Genomic DNA, 17,799 nt, shown 5'->3' on the forward strand with positions numbered 1-17,799 from the left:
TCCGCGAGCAGTAAACAGGTCAAAAATACGGTAAAAATTCCTCTGAACCACATGGTTACTGACGGATACACTATTTACACAATATATACACACTTTAAGTGTTAGAAAAAGAGCGATCTTAATAATATAAATACAATGAGCACGAAACGAGCGAGCTAACTGCAACAAGCGACCTTCCTGGTCGACGCCTGCGCACACATCCATCGCTGTCTCTCTTTTTCCACTTCACCATTGGTTCAGGTTTCTTCACGGCTGCTGCTGCCTGGTTTCCCTAGTCTGGGCACCTTCCACCCCGCTTTTTGTCATGGGGGCGTAAACCCCGGACCCAGAATTAACACCGGATGGCAATGCGCCTAACAACGTCTTTGTTGCCGTTAGCTTGACGCGGTGATGTTACCTAAACTAGAGTCTGATCAAACAAAGCTAGCGTTACATAAAACAAAACGTTTATGCAATATGGCATCTCCGCCACCACCGCCTGACACACCGGTCAAAACGGTGAAAGAGGATTCTGATACTTGGGTCAAATTGTCAAGTTAACGTGTAAGTTGACGAGCTAGAAACGCTGCCATCCGGTCTAGGGCGGGCTCTAGGCCGGAGCCAGTAGGGTGACAAAATCAATTGTGGGCGGGAGCCAGGCTCTTTCTCGCCGAGAAGAGCCTGGTGACGCGAGGTTATGGTTTCCCAGACGCTCACCAATCACACCCTCAAGACTTTGGAGCACATGATTGAGTTGAAACTGATCAATCACCTTATCCAGGCTCATACGTGGATCTTCAGAATCACTCATGGTGATGAGTAGACACACAGACAGATAGAAAGACTCACAAAGAGATAGACAGACAAGACAAACACAGAGGCAATCACACAGATAGACAGAGGATGGGGGGTGGAGAGGGAGAGATAACAGGGATGGACAAAGAAAGAGTTATGTGGCTCTTATAAGTGCCTTTGGGTTGTTGTTGTTTTAAATCAAAGTGTGGCTGAAAGAGAAGAGAGAGAGAAATAGGACATGTTGAGAGAAAAGAATAAACTGTTCAGAATTGAACAGCCTACATTTTACACCAGTATTTTCTTGTCGGTGCTAGCTATCTGGAGTCGTCATCAACAGCAAGTCAGCCATCTTTGGAGGATAGCATCCCTAGCATTGGTAGTCAACATCTATTGATGGTCAGTTGTCATCTGAACCAGTTGAAAAACAGTGTAACTAGGTTTGATGGTAATAAAGGCAACAATACGATGCCAGATTTGTGAATGTGTTTGGCATGATATTCACTCTGTAGTCTGTACAAGAGTAGGGAGCATTATCAGGGCTTTAGTACCGGAGGGATGACATGGTATTTTTGTATCGCGCTGGGTTCTCTTATCTGGAAGTCAATAGGCTTTTTGTATGGGGATTCTGGTTAGATGCCTGAAATAAGGTCTACAAGTTTATGAGACTGTGATCTTTGTGTTCAGCAAGATAATCTTCTGAACACAAAGTTCTCAGTTTCAGAAATGTTTGTTCACCACAGACCAGGTATCTAACCAGAATCCCCATACAAAAACCCATTGACTTCCACATGAGGGAACCAGGCGATGCTAGCTTCCGGGTTTTAGGACTCATGACATGCCCCATTGTACTGGGAACTAGGAATCTCACGTCTCACAGATGCCATCTGTCTCTTTTCTGACAGTGATAGTATTATAACAAGCTCTAGGCCTACTGTGTTTCTTATCTTTATTGTTTATTTGAGCAGGGACAGTACACAATAAATATAGTGCACCAGAAATAGCTAAAAGCTAATTTGCATCTGTAGTCCCTGGGAACTTGCGATAGTATTCACACCATGATTCATGTAACATAGTTAATATTTGGAATATGTGCTTCTTGTGCCGAATTAAATAGAGGCTTAAAGGTATTCATAAATGCAAGGTCTACTGTGTTTTCATCAAATGTTTCAACTTGCATTGTATCATTTCATACTGCAAAAAAAGTTAGTTAGCTTAGCTGTCGTTAGCAGCAGCAAGCTAGCATACGGTGCAGATGCAGCTACGTTAGTTATTTTAATAATGTTTGATCATCACAGTGCAACAAAATTTATATCCTGCACTTCTGAAGGTGTTAACAATGTATTCGACTGACTGACGATGGTTTGTGTGGTGTAGAAGATTGATTATCTCTTAAAGAAAGTAGCTATGTAGCTACTGTACGACTTGACAATTGTTGTTGTACTCTGACAGGAAGCCGAATTCTTCTTCTACGCATGAAATGCCAATACTACTTCCTGACATCTTTGACTACAAATTTCAACATACTGTAGCGATCCAGAGTTACATGTAATGTGGTGAGCAATAGAAGTGTCTCGATTGCAGCTAGGAACTGATGTGTGAGAGTGTTACTGGGGGGGAACACTATGCTTGGGGAAGACTTCCGGTCGGACAGAGCATGCGTGAGTCAGTCTCCAGATACCGCCAAAAGAGAAGCAGCTAGCTAGCTATGTGCGTGACAACCGCCAAGAGTTGTAAGATAACTAACTGTGAATAAAGAACCCTGTACCAACAAGAAGCCTCATGATTCCATAAATACCAGGAACGCTACATTGGCGTCAGAAGTTAAGCGGTGAATATTGCCTCCGTATCGGCAAGATGGTGAAGAAGTTCCTGAGGAAAGAGCGGAGAAGAATCAAGCGAGAGGCGGGAAGAGAAAGAGCCGGGGCAGACAGCCAGGCGTCCGAAGAGGAGCAGGACCGGGCAGACATAGCCGCTCCTGCAGAGATCCAAGCGGAGCAGACAGTAGGAAGCCGGGTGCTGGTGGGGGTGAAGCCCGAGCTAGACAGCACTGCCGCCGTAGCCGCGGAAGCTATCCCACGGCCCAGCGAAGCTAGCCCGCGGGTCAGTGGTAAATGGTAAATGGTAAATGGTCTGCATTTATATAGCGCTTTTATCCAAAGCGCTTTACAATCAGTAGGTAGTCTACATTCACCCATTCATACACCGATGGCGGCAGGCTGCCACGCAGGGTGCCTACACACCATCGGGAGCAAGGAGGGTTAAGTGTCTTGCCCAAGGACACAACGACAGCAGCTGGGAGGGAGCGGGGATCGAACCGCCAACCCTTGCGTCATTGGCCGACCCGCTCTACCTCCTGAGCTAAAGCCGCCCCGCCGTCAGTGAAGCGGGACAGGCAGTGGAAAGCCAGGGGCTGGTGAGAGTGAAGACCGAGCCAGACGACATTGTCGCCGTAGCCATGGAGGCTATTCCGCTGCCCAGCAAGGCTAGCCTGCGGGCCAGTGACGGGGAAGTGGCGCGGATCGAGACGGCGCGGGACGGCGCCCGCCGAGGCAAGAAGGAAGTGACTCCGCCGAAATACAACGGTAAAGGCGAGTGGGAGCCAGATTGCACAATGTTTAACGTGGCAGTGGACATGAATGGCTGGTCGACGGAGGAGAGAGCCAGCCATCTGGTGATGTCCCTCGAAGGCGAAGCTATAACGTGCGTGGCGGCGATGGCCGATACAAAAGACTTATATGTGGTGATGGCGGCCCTGCGGAGGCGTTTCGGCCAATGCAAAGAGGAAGGCATCGTGGTTGCGGAACTGTGTAACAGGCGTAGACGACCGGGGGAGTCGCTGCGGGCACTGGCAACAGACATTGAGATCCTCAGCCGGCGCGTATACAGCCGGCTGCCGCCAGAGTCGCTGGATGAGTTGACCAGAAATTACTTTATCCAGGCAATCGTGCCGCGAAGTCTAAGCGATCAAGTAATGCTGAAACGGCCAAAGACACTGGAGGTGGCGCTGGAGTTGGCGCTTGAAAGAGAGACAGTGGAGGGTTGGGCCGTGAGCAGCGGCACGAAGGGAGCCGCCCCCGTGGTGAGAGTGGTGGCGGAGAGCCCGTTACAAGAAGAGCCAGCGTGGAAGATGGCGTTGGCGGAGCAAGGCAACATGGTGAGAGAACTGTCCGAGTCGGTGCAGCAGCTAAAAGAACAACTGCTCCGAAGCGCGACCCTGCAGCCCACCCCCGCTCGGCAGCCCACCCCGCGGAACAATAACTGGACCAGAGGGGCGGGGAGCATGATCTGTTGGGGCTGTGGGCGCCCCGGACATCGGGAAGCAGAGTGCCGCCGGAGAACGTGGAACCAGGAAAACGGCACGGGGCCCGTCTAGATGGGGCGAGACGGGTCTCCGATGTCATATTCCCCGCAGCCACGCCGTCGCGGGAGGGAGCCCACCGACATCAACGGGGAGGTGGGGCTCCGCCTCCCCCCGAAGTAGACGACATCGCCGGAGCTGTCAGCATGCAGAACGGGCCGCGCACGATGAACGGCTGCCATGTTCCAGTCTACCTGCAGGGGAGGTACTGTGTCGCCCTGGTGGACACGGGGTGTACGGCAACTCTGGTGAACGCCAACATGATGCCCGAGGGAACGCTTCTGGAGCAGCCAGCGACACAGCTGCTGAGGACAGTATCCGGTGAGTTGATGCCGATGAGGGGAAGGGGGTCCGTGATGATAACTGTGGGGGGACAGACAGTGAGTACATAGCATGTATTATATCTATATATGTATATATCAAAATGCTGCTCGTGCAATATACTGCTGCTATTTCTCATAACGTTTACCTTATTATTACTTTTCCTACGTATCTAAATTATATACATATATATTATTTCTTATATATATAGTACATAGTATGTATTATACCTATATATGTATATATTTAAAATCTGCTGCTCCTGTAGTGAATGCTGCCACACTCCTCGCACTTTAATGCCGCCAGCTGCCTGTGAGCGAAACAAAATGGACTTTGAGTGGCTCCGTGTTGAGCGAAACATGCACTTCAAACTGTTTTCTCTGCTCTTACACCAGGTATTATGTTGTTTTTATGATGTCTCTAATTTATGTTTTTATATTGTTTTTCTTTCTTAGTACTCAGTTGTTTTTATGGTATTTTATGATTTATGATATCTAGTTAATCTAGTTGATTTATCCACCAGGACCTTGAGTTCATATTTCGTTCCCTCTCATGTTTCATGTTTTGGAATGACAATAAATATCCTTGAACCTTGAACTTGAACCTTGAACTTTCCAGTATGGGTAGTAGAGATGGCGGGGCCCTGTATCTTGGGGGAGGACTACTTGACGCTAAACCAATGCACAGTAGACCTAGGGAAGAGCACACTCACGTTCGCAGGGGGGCCAGTAGTCCAGATGGGTCACCCTCCCACCGCTCCAGGGGAGCAACCAAACGTAAATAGCATCACAGTACACCGCGTCACTGTTGAGCACGAGCCCCACCCAGCAAACCAAGCCCCTCACCCAAACCAAGCCCCTCCCCCAACCCAGACCCCTGCCCCGCACCAAACCCCTCCCCAAAACCATGCCCCTGGCCCACCTCCGAACACTTTCCCTCAGCCACCGCTACAGGCGGAGGGGGAGACCGAGAGGTTAGAGATGCTGAGAAGATTGCATCAACGCCAGAGTGAGGGTTTAGAACCCCAACAGAGCGAAGAACTGTGGCGAGTAATAGAGGAATATAAAGACATTTTCGCGATGTCCGATGATGAGCTAGGCTGTACCCACCTGGTGCAACATCAAATAGACACTGAAGGGGCGCGGCCCATCAGGTCGCATCCCCGTCGAGTCCCAGCAGCGCGGAGGGAGATAGCGAACGAAGCTATAGAGAACATGCTGCGTGCGGGGATAATTGAGCCGTCCGAGAGCCCGTGGGCGTCGGGGGTAGTGTTGGTAAAGAAGAAAAATAGCTCGAAGATGCGATTCTGCGTAGACTACAGGGGGCTGAACAGAGTGACTAAGAAAGACGCATACCCGCTGCCCATCATCGAGGAGCTGTTAGATGCGGTGGGGAAGTCATCCTGGTTCCCATCCCTAGACCTCCGCAGCGGGTACTGGCAGGTGCCCCTCTGCGACGATGCCAAGCCAAAGACCGCCTTCCGCACCGAGAGGGGGCTGTGGCAGTTTCGAGTACTCAGTTTCGGTCTGTGCAACGCACCAGCAACGTTCGAGAGATTAATGGAGAAGCTGCTGGGAGACATTCCCCAAACCGAATGCGTTGTGTACTTAGATGACATCTTGACACACGGGGGCTCATTTCAGGCAGCAGTGGGGGCGTTACGGAAGGTCCTGCAGAAGATAGCAGAGGCGGGTCTGAAGTTACACCCAGATAAGTGCCACTTCCTGAAGAGGAGGGTAGAGTTCTTAGGGCATGGCATCGGCGCGGGGGGCATCCGCACCCTGGAAGAGAAGACACGGGCGCTCATAGAGTGGCCCACCCCCAGAGACAAGGGAGAACTCGAGAGCTTCGTAGGGTTAGCCTCATACTATAGGAAATTCGTAAAAGGGTTTTCTAAAATCGCAGAGCCACTGTTCCGGCTAAAGGAAAAGAACACAGACTTCCACTGGACGACAGAATGCCACCTAGCCTTCGAATCCCTCAAGAAAGCGCTGACCGAGTCTCCGGTGCTTAGAGCACCAGACCCCACACTGCCGTTTCTACTGGACACACTACTGGGGAACACTATGCTTGGGGAAGACTTCCGGTCGGACAGAGCATGCGTGAGTCAGTCTCCAGATACCGCCAAAAGAGAAGCAGCTAGCTAGCTATGTGTGTGACAACCGCCAGGAGTTGTCACACCGGCCTAGGGGAACCGGTCCGCAACACAAAAGTGCCCCCACTCTTCCCACTCCCAAGAATGGACAGCCAGAACCAGGATAAAAAGTTCACAAAGAAAGTTTATTTTGACTCAGAGCAGAGAAAATGCCAACACAACAAACAAAATGAACTAAACCCCAACCCTAAACTTACCTACCAAAATAAAAGGATGGGTTAAACAAAATACATTTCTCTTACCTAATCTCCTACAAAAGAAACGATGAAAAGAGGCTTCTCCCTCCTACATACTGCTACTTTGCTTAGATAAATAGTTTACAGTGCAGTTTACCATTTACAGAAGTTAAGTTACTTTAACACAAAAGCAGCCATGTCTATATGAGCCAAAGCACAGGTTCAGCATCGTGGCTGCCATTGTTGGGAATGTGGAGAGCAAGGGGCAGAAGGATGGCATCAGCTGGCTTAAATGATCTCCACCAGCCAATCAGTCATCAGCAGCCCCATCACCTGACCAGGCCAATCAGGGTGGACACACCACCTGCAACTCATTTCTCAATCACACACACTGAAGCACACTGCAATACACACACACACTGAAGCACACTGTAATACACACACACACTGAAGCACACTGTAATACACCGACACTGAGGAGGAAAGGATTGGTGTTAACACATGACAAACAAACATATGACCCCGGGTCATAACACCTTCCCCCCCAAAATAAATCAAACACTTTCCCCCTAAAATAAATTTTTTTCATTTTCCCAAACTACCTAAGGCCTGAACACACCATGAAACACCCCAAGAATATGTACCTATACAGCACACAACCCCACAAAAGTCATCTCAGGTTAGCTCACACTAAATCTCACAGAACAGGTTCTCTAAACCTCACAGGAAAAAGACATGCCAGGGCAACTGCAACGAACAACCCAAAACCCTTCTGTCCCGTGCGTCCCCACCCTCCGACTGCGCCCCCCTGCTAGAGAACAGCAACTACCTGTAAACAGGCGCCACGTACTGCCTCAGTTAAAAGCTTGTGAAGCATATACAGTCGTTTGACAGAAACTAACTAAGGGCGCTTCCAGATAAAGGTGATGTTCAACCGTCCCCCCCCAGCACTAACACCACGGGTGTTATCACAATGCACAGAGTCTGTGCGTTGGCGTCCCGACACACAGAGCCTGTGCACCCACACACTGTGCGTTCACTACACAGTACACTTTTGGCCGTGCCTTCACTACACAGCACACACTACACGCCGTGCGTTCACTACACAGCACACACTAAAAGTACCAAAATGGGCACAACACAGGGCAAGTCAAAATGAACCCAAAACCTTCTGTCCCCTGTGTCACCGTCAATCAAATATGCTCCCCTCTGCTGGAGAACAGGGCAACTAGCGGTGATCAGGCGCCAAGTCCTGCCTCAGTTTAAAGCTCCTGAAGCATTCACGGTCGATGGACAACAAACTAAGGGCGCTTTGGGATTTCAGGTGGAACTTTAACCCTCCCACAGCACGAACAAACCCACTGAGATAACAAACAAACCCCCCCAAATTTAAACAAGCTACAAAAGCTTGTAGCAACCAAAAACGACGACGCGCACATTTGTTCCTCGCAACCCATGTCTTGGTGGCAGTCCCCACAAAGGACTGGGTTTATCATACTTGGAGTCATCAGATTTGCCTGTTAACCTCAAAGCTTATGCGGGAAGAGGGCGGGAGTGGAGCCCCAGAGGACTGAGGTGCGTTACCAGACTGGTGTCTTAGGCGCATAACCTCAAGTTCCAGTTCCTTCCTTGATATGAGAGCCACTCGCAGGTCCTCCCCCAACATACCCACCACTCAGGCAGATCTGTGGCAGAGTCAAACGCCGCTGATGGCCCCACCTCGTCACGCCCCTCCTCGGTCGTCCCCTCTATGATCGGCTCCACCTCCAACAAACCTCTCTCCCCCAGCTTTGCCACCATGAGCTTCCTGAGCTCCATGCAAAGGCACCTGTAAAACACTCCATTAGCCACCAGCACAAAGACTGCCCACCAGACAAAAATATATATACTCACCGACGACGTGCTGACGAACGAGAAAAGCGGACGAGCCCCCAATTATGTTACGAACCGGCCTAGGGGAACCGGTCCGCAACACAAAAGTGCCCCCACTCTTCCCACTCCCAAGAATGGACAGCCAGAACCAGGATCAAGTTGTGAATAAAGAACCCTGTACCAACAAGAAGCCTCATGATTCCATAAATACCAGGAACGCTACAATACGCTTGCCAAAATACGTCTCTTGAACATTAAACCATTTATGCCAAAGTTACATTATGTTACACGTGGTTGGTTGGTTGATTGATCTAACAAAAACACGATCGTAGCACAATTTTTTTTTATCAATGTCGCCAGCCTAAAAAAAAACTACGTTGACCATCATGCATGCATCACCTCTTCCGTCTGCTGGAAAGGAAGAAGGAAGAGAGTAGGACGAATATTATTTTAATATGCTGTCAGCATCATTGTAGCCAAGATCAAACGCAATGCATGTTTAAAGCATACTTTTATGCTTTTGGTGTTGAGGAATGTTAAATATATCACATGTTAGGTTAAACATTCTATGGCTACCGAGCATGTAGCGTTTTGGGTTACCATAGTAACGGCCGCGGAGGATCATGGGATAGCTATGTCCGCTATCCTTTAAAATAGCTGATAAAACACAAAATTGTGCTTAATCGAAGGCGAAATAATTAAAACAGATGGTCAGAACATTAACCTATCGTATTGTGAGTCAGTTATGACAAACACTTCGTGTTTTGCGTTAAATAAATAACATTAAAATAATGTAGAATACCATGGATGACGTTGCTTTGGCTCCGCCCCCGGTCTCTGACCGCAATATCGCGTATAATGCCCTGCAATCGTTGCTATGTGACGAGAGGGGGCCCCTTTCTCTTCTGAAAGTGACGACAAGGGCTGTGGGCATAACGTCGGACGCTTGACGAGTTGGGAGTGAGAATGTGTTGCAGAGAGAGGTATGTTCTGTGAGGGGAGCGCAGTCTGCAGAGAGAGGTATGTTCTGTGAGGGGAGCGTGCTCTGCAGAGAGAGGTATGTTCTGTGAGGGGAGTGCGCTCTGCAGAGAGAGGTATGTTCTGTGAGGGGAGCGCAGTCTGCAGAAGAGGTATGTTCTGTGAGGGGAGCGCAGTCTGCAGAGAGAGGTATGTTCTGTGAGGGGAGCGCAGTCTGCAGAGAGGTATGTTCTGTGAGGGGAGCGTGCTCTGCAGAGAGAGGTATGTTCTGTGAGGGGAGCGCAGTCTGCAGAGAGAGGTATGTTCTGTGAGGGGAGCGTGCTCTGCAGAGAGAGGTATGTTCTGTGAGGGGAGCGCGCTCTGCAGACAGAGGTATGTTCTGTGAGGGGAGCGCGCTCTGCAGAGAGAGGTATGTTCTGTGAGGGGAGCGTGCTCTGCAGAGAGAGGTATGTTCTGTGAGGGGAGCGTGCTCTGCAGAGAGAGGTATGTTCTGTGAGGGGAGCGTGCTCTGCAGACAGAGGTATGTTCTGTGAGGGGAGCGCATTCTGCAGAGAGGTATGTTCTGTGAGGGGAGCATGCTCTGCAGAGAGAGGTATGTTCTGTGAGGAGAGCGTGCTCTGCAGAGAGAGGTATGTTCTGTGAGGGGAGCGTGCTCTGCAGAGAGAGGTATGTTCTGTGAGGAGAGCGTGCTCTGCAGAGAGAGGTATGTTCTGTGAGGAGAGCGTGCTCTGCAGAGAGAGGTATGTTCTGTGAGGGGAGCACGCTCTACAGAGAGAGGTATGTTCTGTGAGGAGAGCGTGCTCTGCAGAGAGAGGTATGTTCTGTGAGGGGAGCGTGCTCTGCAGAGAGAGGTATGTTCTGTGAGGGGAGCGCGCTCTGCAGAGTCTCTTGCAGAAAGAATCCTCAAAGGAACCAGGCGGACTGCAGACATGAGAAGAGGTGCAGACATGGAGTTTGAGGTGGTTTGAGTCCTGCAGCCTGAAGAATGTTAACGACACACCCTGTGGCCTCATCATCCACCCTGATGCACCATGGCTTGGTGCCTCACCACCAGTGTTGGGGGTAACTCATTACAAAAGTAACATATTACATGTAATATTACTTTTAGGATTAACTCAGTAATATAACTTATTACTTATAAGATTTCAGTAATATTATACCAGTTACTTTGTCAAGTAACTGAAGTTACAAATTGAGTTACTTTTTATTTATTTATCAAAGCACATATTTAAATCATTTCCTAATCAAACTGTGTGTTTTTATGCAAATAACCAATATAGATGACAATAACAAAGGAAAAGGATAACATTTAGAATTTTGGATGGTTTACAAACTTTACACTGACTTCAAGACGGTTTAAATTATTTTTCGGGATGGTTCCGGGGCGCCGATGTCATTCTGCTACTGCAATTATTTTGGTGAAAGTAATGCAAAAGTAGTGTCATCTATATTGGTTATTTGCATAAAAACACACAGTTTGATTAGGAAATGATTTAAATATGTGCTTTGATAAAAAAAAAAAGTAACTCAATTTGTAACTTGAGGGGGGCACGGTGGCTCAGTGGTAGAGATGTCGCCTCGCAGTCAGAAGGTCCTGAGTTCGATTCTCGTCTGGGACACTGGGCGCTGTGGTTGTGTTCCCCCCATATCTTCAGTGCCTACTGCCCAGGTGGGGTATCTCGTTGTAAGGGCCTTCTGTCTGTGTGGAGTTTGCATGTTCTCCCCGTGCTCCCCCAGGGGGGTTCCTCCGTATATAACCCCCCCCCATTAAAAACATGCAGAAGATCAGATCGTCATCGTCATCTGACCAGTGACGACAACATCCGAAGTCGGTCCCCGGGCGCTGTACGAGAAAGCGACCACTGCTCCTGGCCTGCCCCCCGGAGGAAAGGACAAAGCCAGGATGGGTTAAATGCAGAGGACAAATTTCACCGGCCACCGTCAGCATGTGTGTGTTTGTGGCCCTCCGTGCATGTGTTGATGTGTGTAATCGTGTGACAATAAAAAGACGGGCTTGTCCGTCTGAAATCGTGTTTAAAAAAATCGTGTTTAATAAGTAATGAGTTACTCTACACAGACAGCAATATTGTAAAGTAACTTATTACTTTCAAATGAAAGTAACTAGTAATATGTAGTATATTACATTTTGAAAGTAACTTGCCCAACACTGCTCACCACATGGCTTCATGTTTGATCCAGTCGCACAGCCACCATTTGGACTGGTTGAGATAAAGTGCCCTCATGTGAAGAGCTATGTGGACTGTAAATAGCTCCAAATGCAGTATGGCACTTCGGCTCTCCGCGAAAGCCACTCCGTCAACTGCTGATCACTGGCCCACAATGGTGCCACTTTGTGATTTGTGCCCAGGAAGACATGCTAGTGCAGCGTATCCATGTTGACCCAGAAATAACAGCAGTAATCAGAGAGAAGGTTGACCAGTTTCACTTTCATGTGTACATGCAAAAGTACCTGTCTGTCTCCAAAACATCTTAGACTGCTGGAGAAATGAAACCATAGCCTGTTACGAGAGCATTATGGCAAATTTCAATGTTTCAGGCATCTTTTCTCTTGTTCAGCACAACTCTTTGATTTCTAAAGAAGTGATATGTTTGTTCATTAAAAGGTCACACAGTAATTGTTATATGCTGTATATTTAAATAATATTTAGCAATGAGCAGAGAAGAAAATTCCCCAAAGAAATTAAATTCCACAGTTTTATTTGTCAATGACAAAAATATATAAACCATTTAATATACAATTCATGTCTCATGGTGACTGTGTATAAAATGTGTTTTCTGATGTAATATATTTGACTGTATGCATGGGTTGATTTCATACATTTTACTAAATATACAAGCAATAGTTAATGCAAACAGTTTGCACTTTGACAAATGAAATAGCTCAAAGTACAGATGACATACATACAGATGTATAGAATATGTATCAAGTCTGCAACATCAGAGAATTCAGTTCTTGTTTAAATTGAAAAAGAAACAATCAAGTAGCGATGCACAATATTGATTTCAGTGTGCAAGTATGCAGAGAGGCTGGCTCAGTAGGTGAACACAGTTTTATTTGGCCCGAGCCTTGACCAGTGGCTTGTTCTGATAGTTTGATAGGAGGCAGGTTACTGCAAAAAGCTGGTTGATACTGCCAGTGATGGTCAGAGGGAGAACTGTGTCAAACAGTTTGTTCTCTTGAATGCGCCTAATTGTCGTCTCCACATGTATCCTTAAGCGTGCAATGTCCTGAGTGAGCAGCACTTCATCATGAGACAGCTGTGACGTTTTACTTAGAAAAGGTGCTCTGTAAACTTTGCAGGGCACCAGGTCGTCAATTTTGAATCCCTTGTCTACTATTACAGCCATATCTTTATCCAAAAGAGGGATAATGCCAGATTCCCTGAATAATTCCTTGTCACTGACAGAGCTGGAATACAACGAGGAAATAAACGTAACAGCACGCCTATCAGTCCTTTCAGGCTACGGTGGGATTATCACTGTGAAAACATCTCACTCTGTAAGAGTGAAGATGAAGGCATCTGACATCTCATCTCTGCACAGTCAACAAGGACTTGGGTGTCAGAGGACTTGCCGAACACACTCGGCATCTTGGCTCTAATTGTCTCAGGAGAAAAAAAAAAGAAAAAAAACTTAAAAACTCTCGTAACGGGACAAGCTCGTCTTTTATTGTCACACGAACACCACAATACATGCATGCGGCCACAACACACTCATGCTGACGGTGGCCGGTGAAAAGTGTCCTCTGCATTTAACCCATCCAGGCATGTCCTTTCCTCCGAGGGGCAGGCCTGGAGCAGTGGTCGCTTTCTCGTACAGCACCCGGGGACCAACTTCGGATGTTGTCGTCACTGGTCGGATGACGATGACGATCTGATCTTCTTGGTGGTGGTGGTGGTGGGGGGGGGGGGGGGGGGGGGGTTATATACGGAGGAGCCCCCTGGGGGGTACGGGGAGAACATGCAAACTCCACACAGAGAGAAAGGCCCTTACAACGAGATACCCCACCTGGGCAGTGGGCACTGAGGATATGGGGGGGAGCACAGCCACAGCACCCACAGCGTCCCAGGCGAGAATCAAACTCAGAACCTTCTGACTGTGAGGCGACAGCTCTACCACTGAGCCACCGTGCCCCCCAGACATCCATATCCCAACAGTGCCCAATAAGGTGTATTTTTTTTTACCCAAGTCCTGATGATCCTGCAGACTGTGGACTGATGAATGTTGAAGCGATCAGCCAGCTCTTTCTCCTTCAGACCCAGTGACAGATACAACAAAAACAGGAACAGCTCATCCACCAATGGGAGGCACCGGCTCTGGTGGTGGGAGATGGGGGGGGGGGGGGACCTTTAGTGTTAATGATTGCCTGGTCATCATAAATGTATGTACAGTATGTACAAATGCATGTATGTGCTTTTAACTCATTGAGTGCCAGCCACTTTTGGAGAACGGAAGCTCCCAGTGCCAGAGTTTCAGAGCGTTTTCAGTGATTTCTCGAGGCCCACAGAATATTGTGTGATATTACTATGTAAACACTGAACACGCACAAAGAACGAGGAGACTCTCTTCTATCATCTGCAAAAAAAAGTTTATTGATCCCATTTTCTGTTCTTTAGTTATGAGCCGGAGAAGATAGGCTGTTTTGAGCAAAAAGACAGTTTTCAAATTATAAGCTGAGATATTCAGCCTTTTGTGAAATGCACATGAAATGCAGCATTTCAAGCACATTCACTGACGCTAGCTAATATTTTCTGATGTAGTGACGTGGTGTAGTTCTGTGGAGCCTGCGTGCCCCACCCCCCTCTCCCCGCCTCAGCTGCAAACTCCTCCCCACACGCACCCAGTCTATTTTCGGAGCCTCCGTTTTTGCGCCGGGCGGCTCCCGGCCGTCTCCCAGCGCGACAAGGAAATGCCAAACGGGACTGCAGGGATAGGTTTGGCCCTTCGGCGTCGGGTGCTGCCTTTCTGGCGGGTAATCGTGTGGAGAAACTATATGCAGACAGACAGAGGCAGAGGAGCTCAGTTGTGTGCGCGGATTGACTGATGTTCGCAGCCCGACGTCAGCTGCAGACAGAGCAATCTATATGGCTCTGGCTGCAGCATGCATCGGCTTCTCTTTGATCACGGCTTTTTGCTGCAGTCCATCTCCCCTGAAGCCGTCCTCTGAAGCGTTGTTTTGCCCCACCCACCTCCCCAGTCCGCCACCAACGAGTCTCGACTCCTGTAGGATCCCCCATGGGGGGGGGGATCCCCTATCCTAGCCTATGCAGATGCCCTCCTCTTGCCTCAAGAGCAGCACCACTGGCCAATGGAGTCATGCGTTAAAGTATTTGCCATGCATGCCGATTGCTAAATAAAGTTTGTTAAATCCTACCAACTGGCCTCTCATGATTGAAATGAATTTCAGGTAGCAAGTTTTCCATGATGATGAATAAAAGCAAGTTGGAATTAAATTGGGTAATGCACAAGGGTGCTGAAGACAGAACAGAAACTTTTTTATACATTTTATTAGTTTAAAATGATATACAGTACAAAATGTATACAGTAATACCCTTAGTTTCTCAGTTCCCCTGCATAAAATATTTTAATTTTAATCTGTTCAGCTCATGTCAAATAACAGTATCTATAAGATACACTAGATTGTAATTTGCTCATACAAGTTGATGACAAAGATATAGCAATAGTACCTCTGTAACATTAAAAACTATCAGGAATTTTTGGTGGACACATTTTGAGAGTTCAATACAATAAAATTACATACATTGCTCTGTAAAAGTTGCATTGCAATCTGCCCATATTTTACAAGATTTCAAATTCATGTATATCTTTTCATTAAGTATGAAACAAAAGAAAAAATGTGATATAAGTCTTTATACACATTTATAAAAATGTTCTGGTGAGAAGAGGCAAAGAGTCTTTCAATGTGAATCTCAGCAGCTTTCCTCAGAAGCTGCTGTAACCGAGACGTACAATGCACTTGGAATTGTTTTTTTCTTTAACAAGGCAACTTCTCAAACTTCACAATAAATACTAGACCCTCCGCAGTGATATTGTACCGGTTGATAGCCATTTCATATATAATAATATACTCATAACATATAAAGTTGTAAAAAAATATCTTTAAAACTCCCCCCCTTTTACTTAAAAAAAAAAGGTCACGCTAGTTGATTTGTGTTTGACACAGCTTTTGGCGGGACCAACAAAAACTTAACAGTCTGCATGCATTGGTTTCCATGGGAACACAGGCGTGATTCTTCCAGTTTCTTCCGGTTGTGGCGTTTGCACATCTTCCTTGTCCGTGGCTTTGACTAAATAGATCATAACAGTGCACCACTCTACCTCACCCTCACCCCCTCTCTCTTTAAACCAATCACAGCATCAGCCTCATTGATTGGCGGGATTCCCTGACCCCACCCCCTGGGTCGTGGGGGTCTTCTTGTGGGAACGTCACCTTATCTGGCGTGTACTCATTCCGCTTCAGATCTGGAAAACAAGTGAAACAGAAGGAGACAGTGTCAGGCGCAAACCTAGATGGTGTAACACAACAGAATCTTCATTATGTTCTATTACTCATGTTTGTACTTTTGTTTTTTGTTTTCTCTCATTTGTTTTGAGGTGAGATGTTTGATTATGTGCCTTTGGTTTTTATACGTCACCTGCACAAATTAGTCAATCAGTTTAGGAATAAGCTCGCTAAACAGCAACTGTAGAAGAACCCTCACCAGGAAGTTTGAGTTTCCGACAGCAGGAGTTGCAGTGGTGCTTGGCGCGGAAGTTTCTAATGGCGTCGTCCCCCAGGTTGGCAGGTCCAAATATCATATCATATGATCTGTAGGATCAACCACATATTTATTCAGTAGCACATTACTAGCAACCAAGGCCCAGTAAAGCTGAATCTGGTCGAATATCAAGATAAAACAAGCAGAAAAAGAGACGCTAGCTTGTGTGAGAACTTCAGAGGGCACTTACCCCTTCTCACCACTCTTTATAACAGATGGATCTGTCAGGATTTCCCCAACACCTGCAAACAGACATCCAGACATTTCAAATTATGTACATAATCAAGACATTAACCCCTGCAACAGCCCAAATTTACCTCTGCCATATGTACAAGTCTTGGACTGTGGTGTAGTGCTAGATGAGGAGGTGGTCAATTGATCTAATATAATCGATTATAACCAGGGAAAGGAAACTGGAAACAACCTATTATGAGTCCAATATATTAGTTTTAGAATACCTGAAATTTAATATCAGAAATCTTGGACCACTGCTGAGATTACCCCACAAAGGAACTTTACCAATGACTAAATAATAAAAAACAAAAGGCCACTCTCAAGATATTTGTTGACCATTTAAATACATTCAAAGTCCTGCTGTGTGTCCTTGTGTCAACATGTAATGTGAAACCAAGTTGACAAGTTGTTGCTGGCACCAGTTTCACTAGGACACATTGCTGTTCCTATACATTTATTGTGTTTAAAGTTATTCTGTGCTGTGGCACATTCTCTGACAATAAGATAGCATCGGATCTCATGACCGTGGGTTTGTACCGGACCTTGCAGGTCGAGCACCAGTAGCTCTCCTCGGGTGTACTCGTAGGTCCAGTGGCTGAAGGCCAGCATGGTCTCCTCCAGCAGGTTGGTGGGGACGATCTCGTCTCCATTGTTGTTGTTGAACTTCCTGAACTCTCCGGTGATGCACTCCTCGATGGCGAACCACTGCCCGGCAGAGTGACAGTACAGCAGGAACACCTCCAGAAACCTGTGCAGGCAGAAGGGACGGGCTCAAAAAGGGCAATTTTTGAGGCAAACCTGAGGTTTTAGACAAAACTGTCCCGAGGTGTCTCTTCTGTTGTTTTGAGTTATGTAACCTCAACCTTAAAGAAAATACAATTCTATGTCTTAAAATTGCACAGCTCGAACTGATTGAAATGAGAACTGGTAGACGATAATTTTCTTGTACCCAGCACCTCCGCTTGCCATTTGGGTGCTGAAGTGCGACTATCTAACAAGAGTATTAGCAGTTAGCCGCTGAGAGGCAGTTAGCCGCTGAGAGGCAGTTAGCCGCTGAGAGGCAGGTAGCCGCTGAGAGGTTATAAACGCTATGATATGATAACACGCTAATCACACTGAGAGGTACCGTAG

The 17,799-nt window shown here is 47.3% G+C and overlaps 1 protein-coding gene across 1 annotated transcript in view; it reads right to left on the minus strand.

The window, feature by feature from the left end:
• Positions 1-15,368: 15,368 nt before the first annotated feature.
• The window catches only part of trpm7 (transient receptor potential cation channel, subfamily M, member 7), a 113,149-nt gene continuing 110,718 nt past the window's right edge, over positions 15,369-17,799 (minus strand). The window contains exons 37-40 of the mRNA XM_083653083.1: positions 17,211-17,416; positions 16,625-16,676; positions 16,378-16,484; positions 15,369-16,138 (exon numbers count right to left, since the gene is read on the minus strand). Coding sequence (XP_083509209.1) covers positions 16,026-16,138; positions 16,378-16,484; positions 16,625-16,676; positions 17,211-17,416 — 478 coding nt within the window. The 3' untranslated portion in view covers positions 15,369-16,025. The remainder of the gene's footprint in view (positions 16,139-16,377; positions 16,485-16,624; positions 16,677-17,210; positions 17,417-17,799) is intronic.

The sequence above is a fragment of the Poromitra crassiceps genome (assembly GCF_964638095.1).
Source record: "Poromitra crassiceps genome assembly, chromosome: 16".
NCBI classification, from domain to species: Eukaryota; Metazoa; Chordata; class Actinopteri; order Beryciformes; family Melamphaidae; genus Poromitra; species Poromitra crassiceps.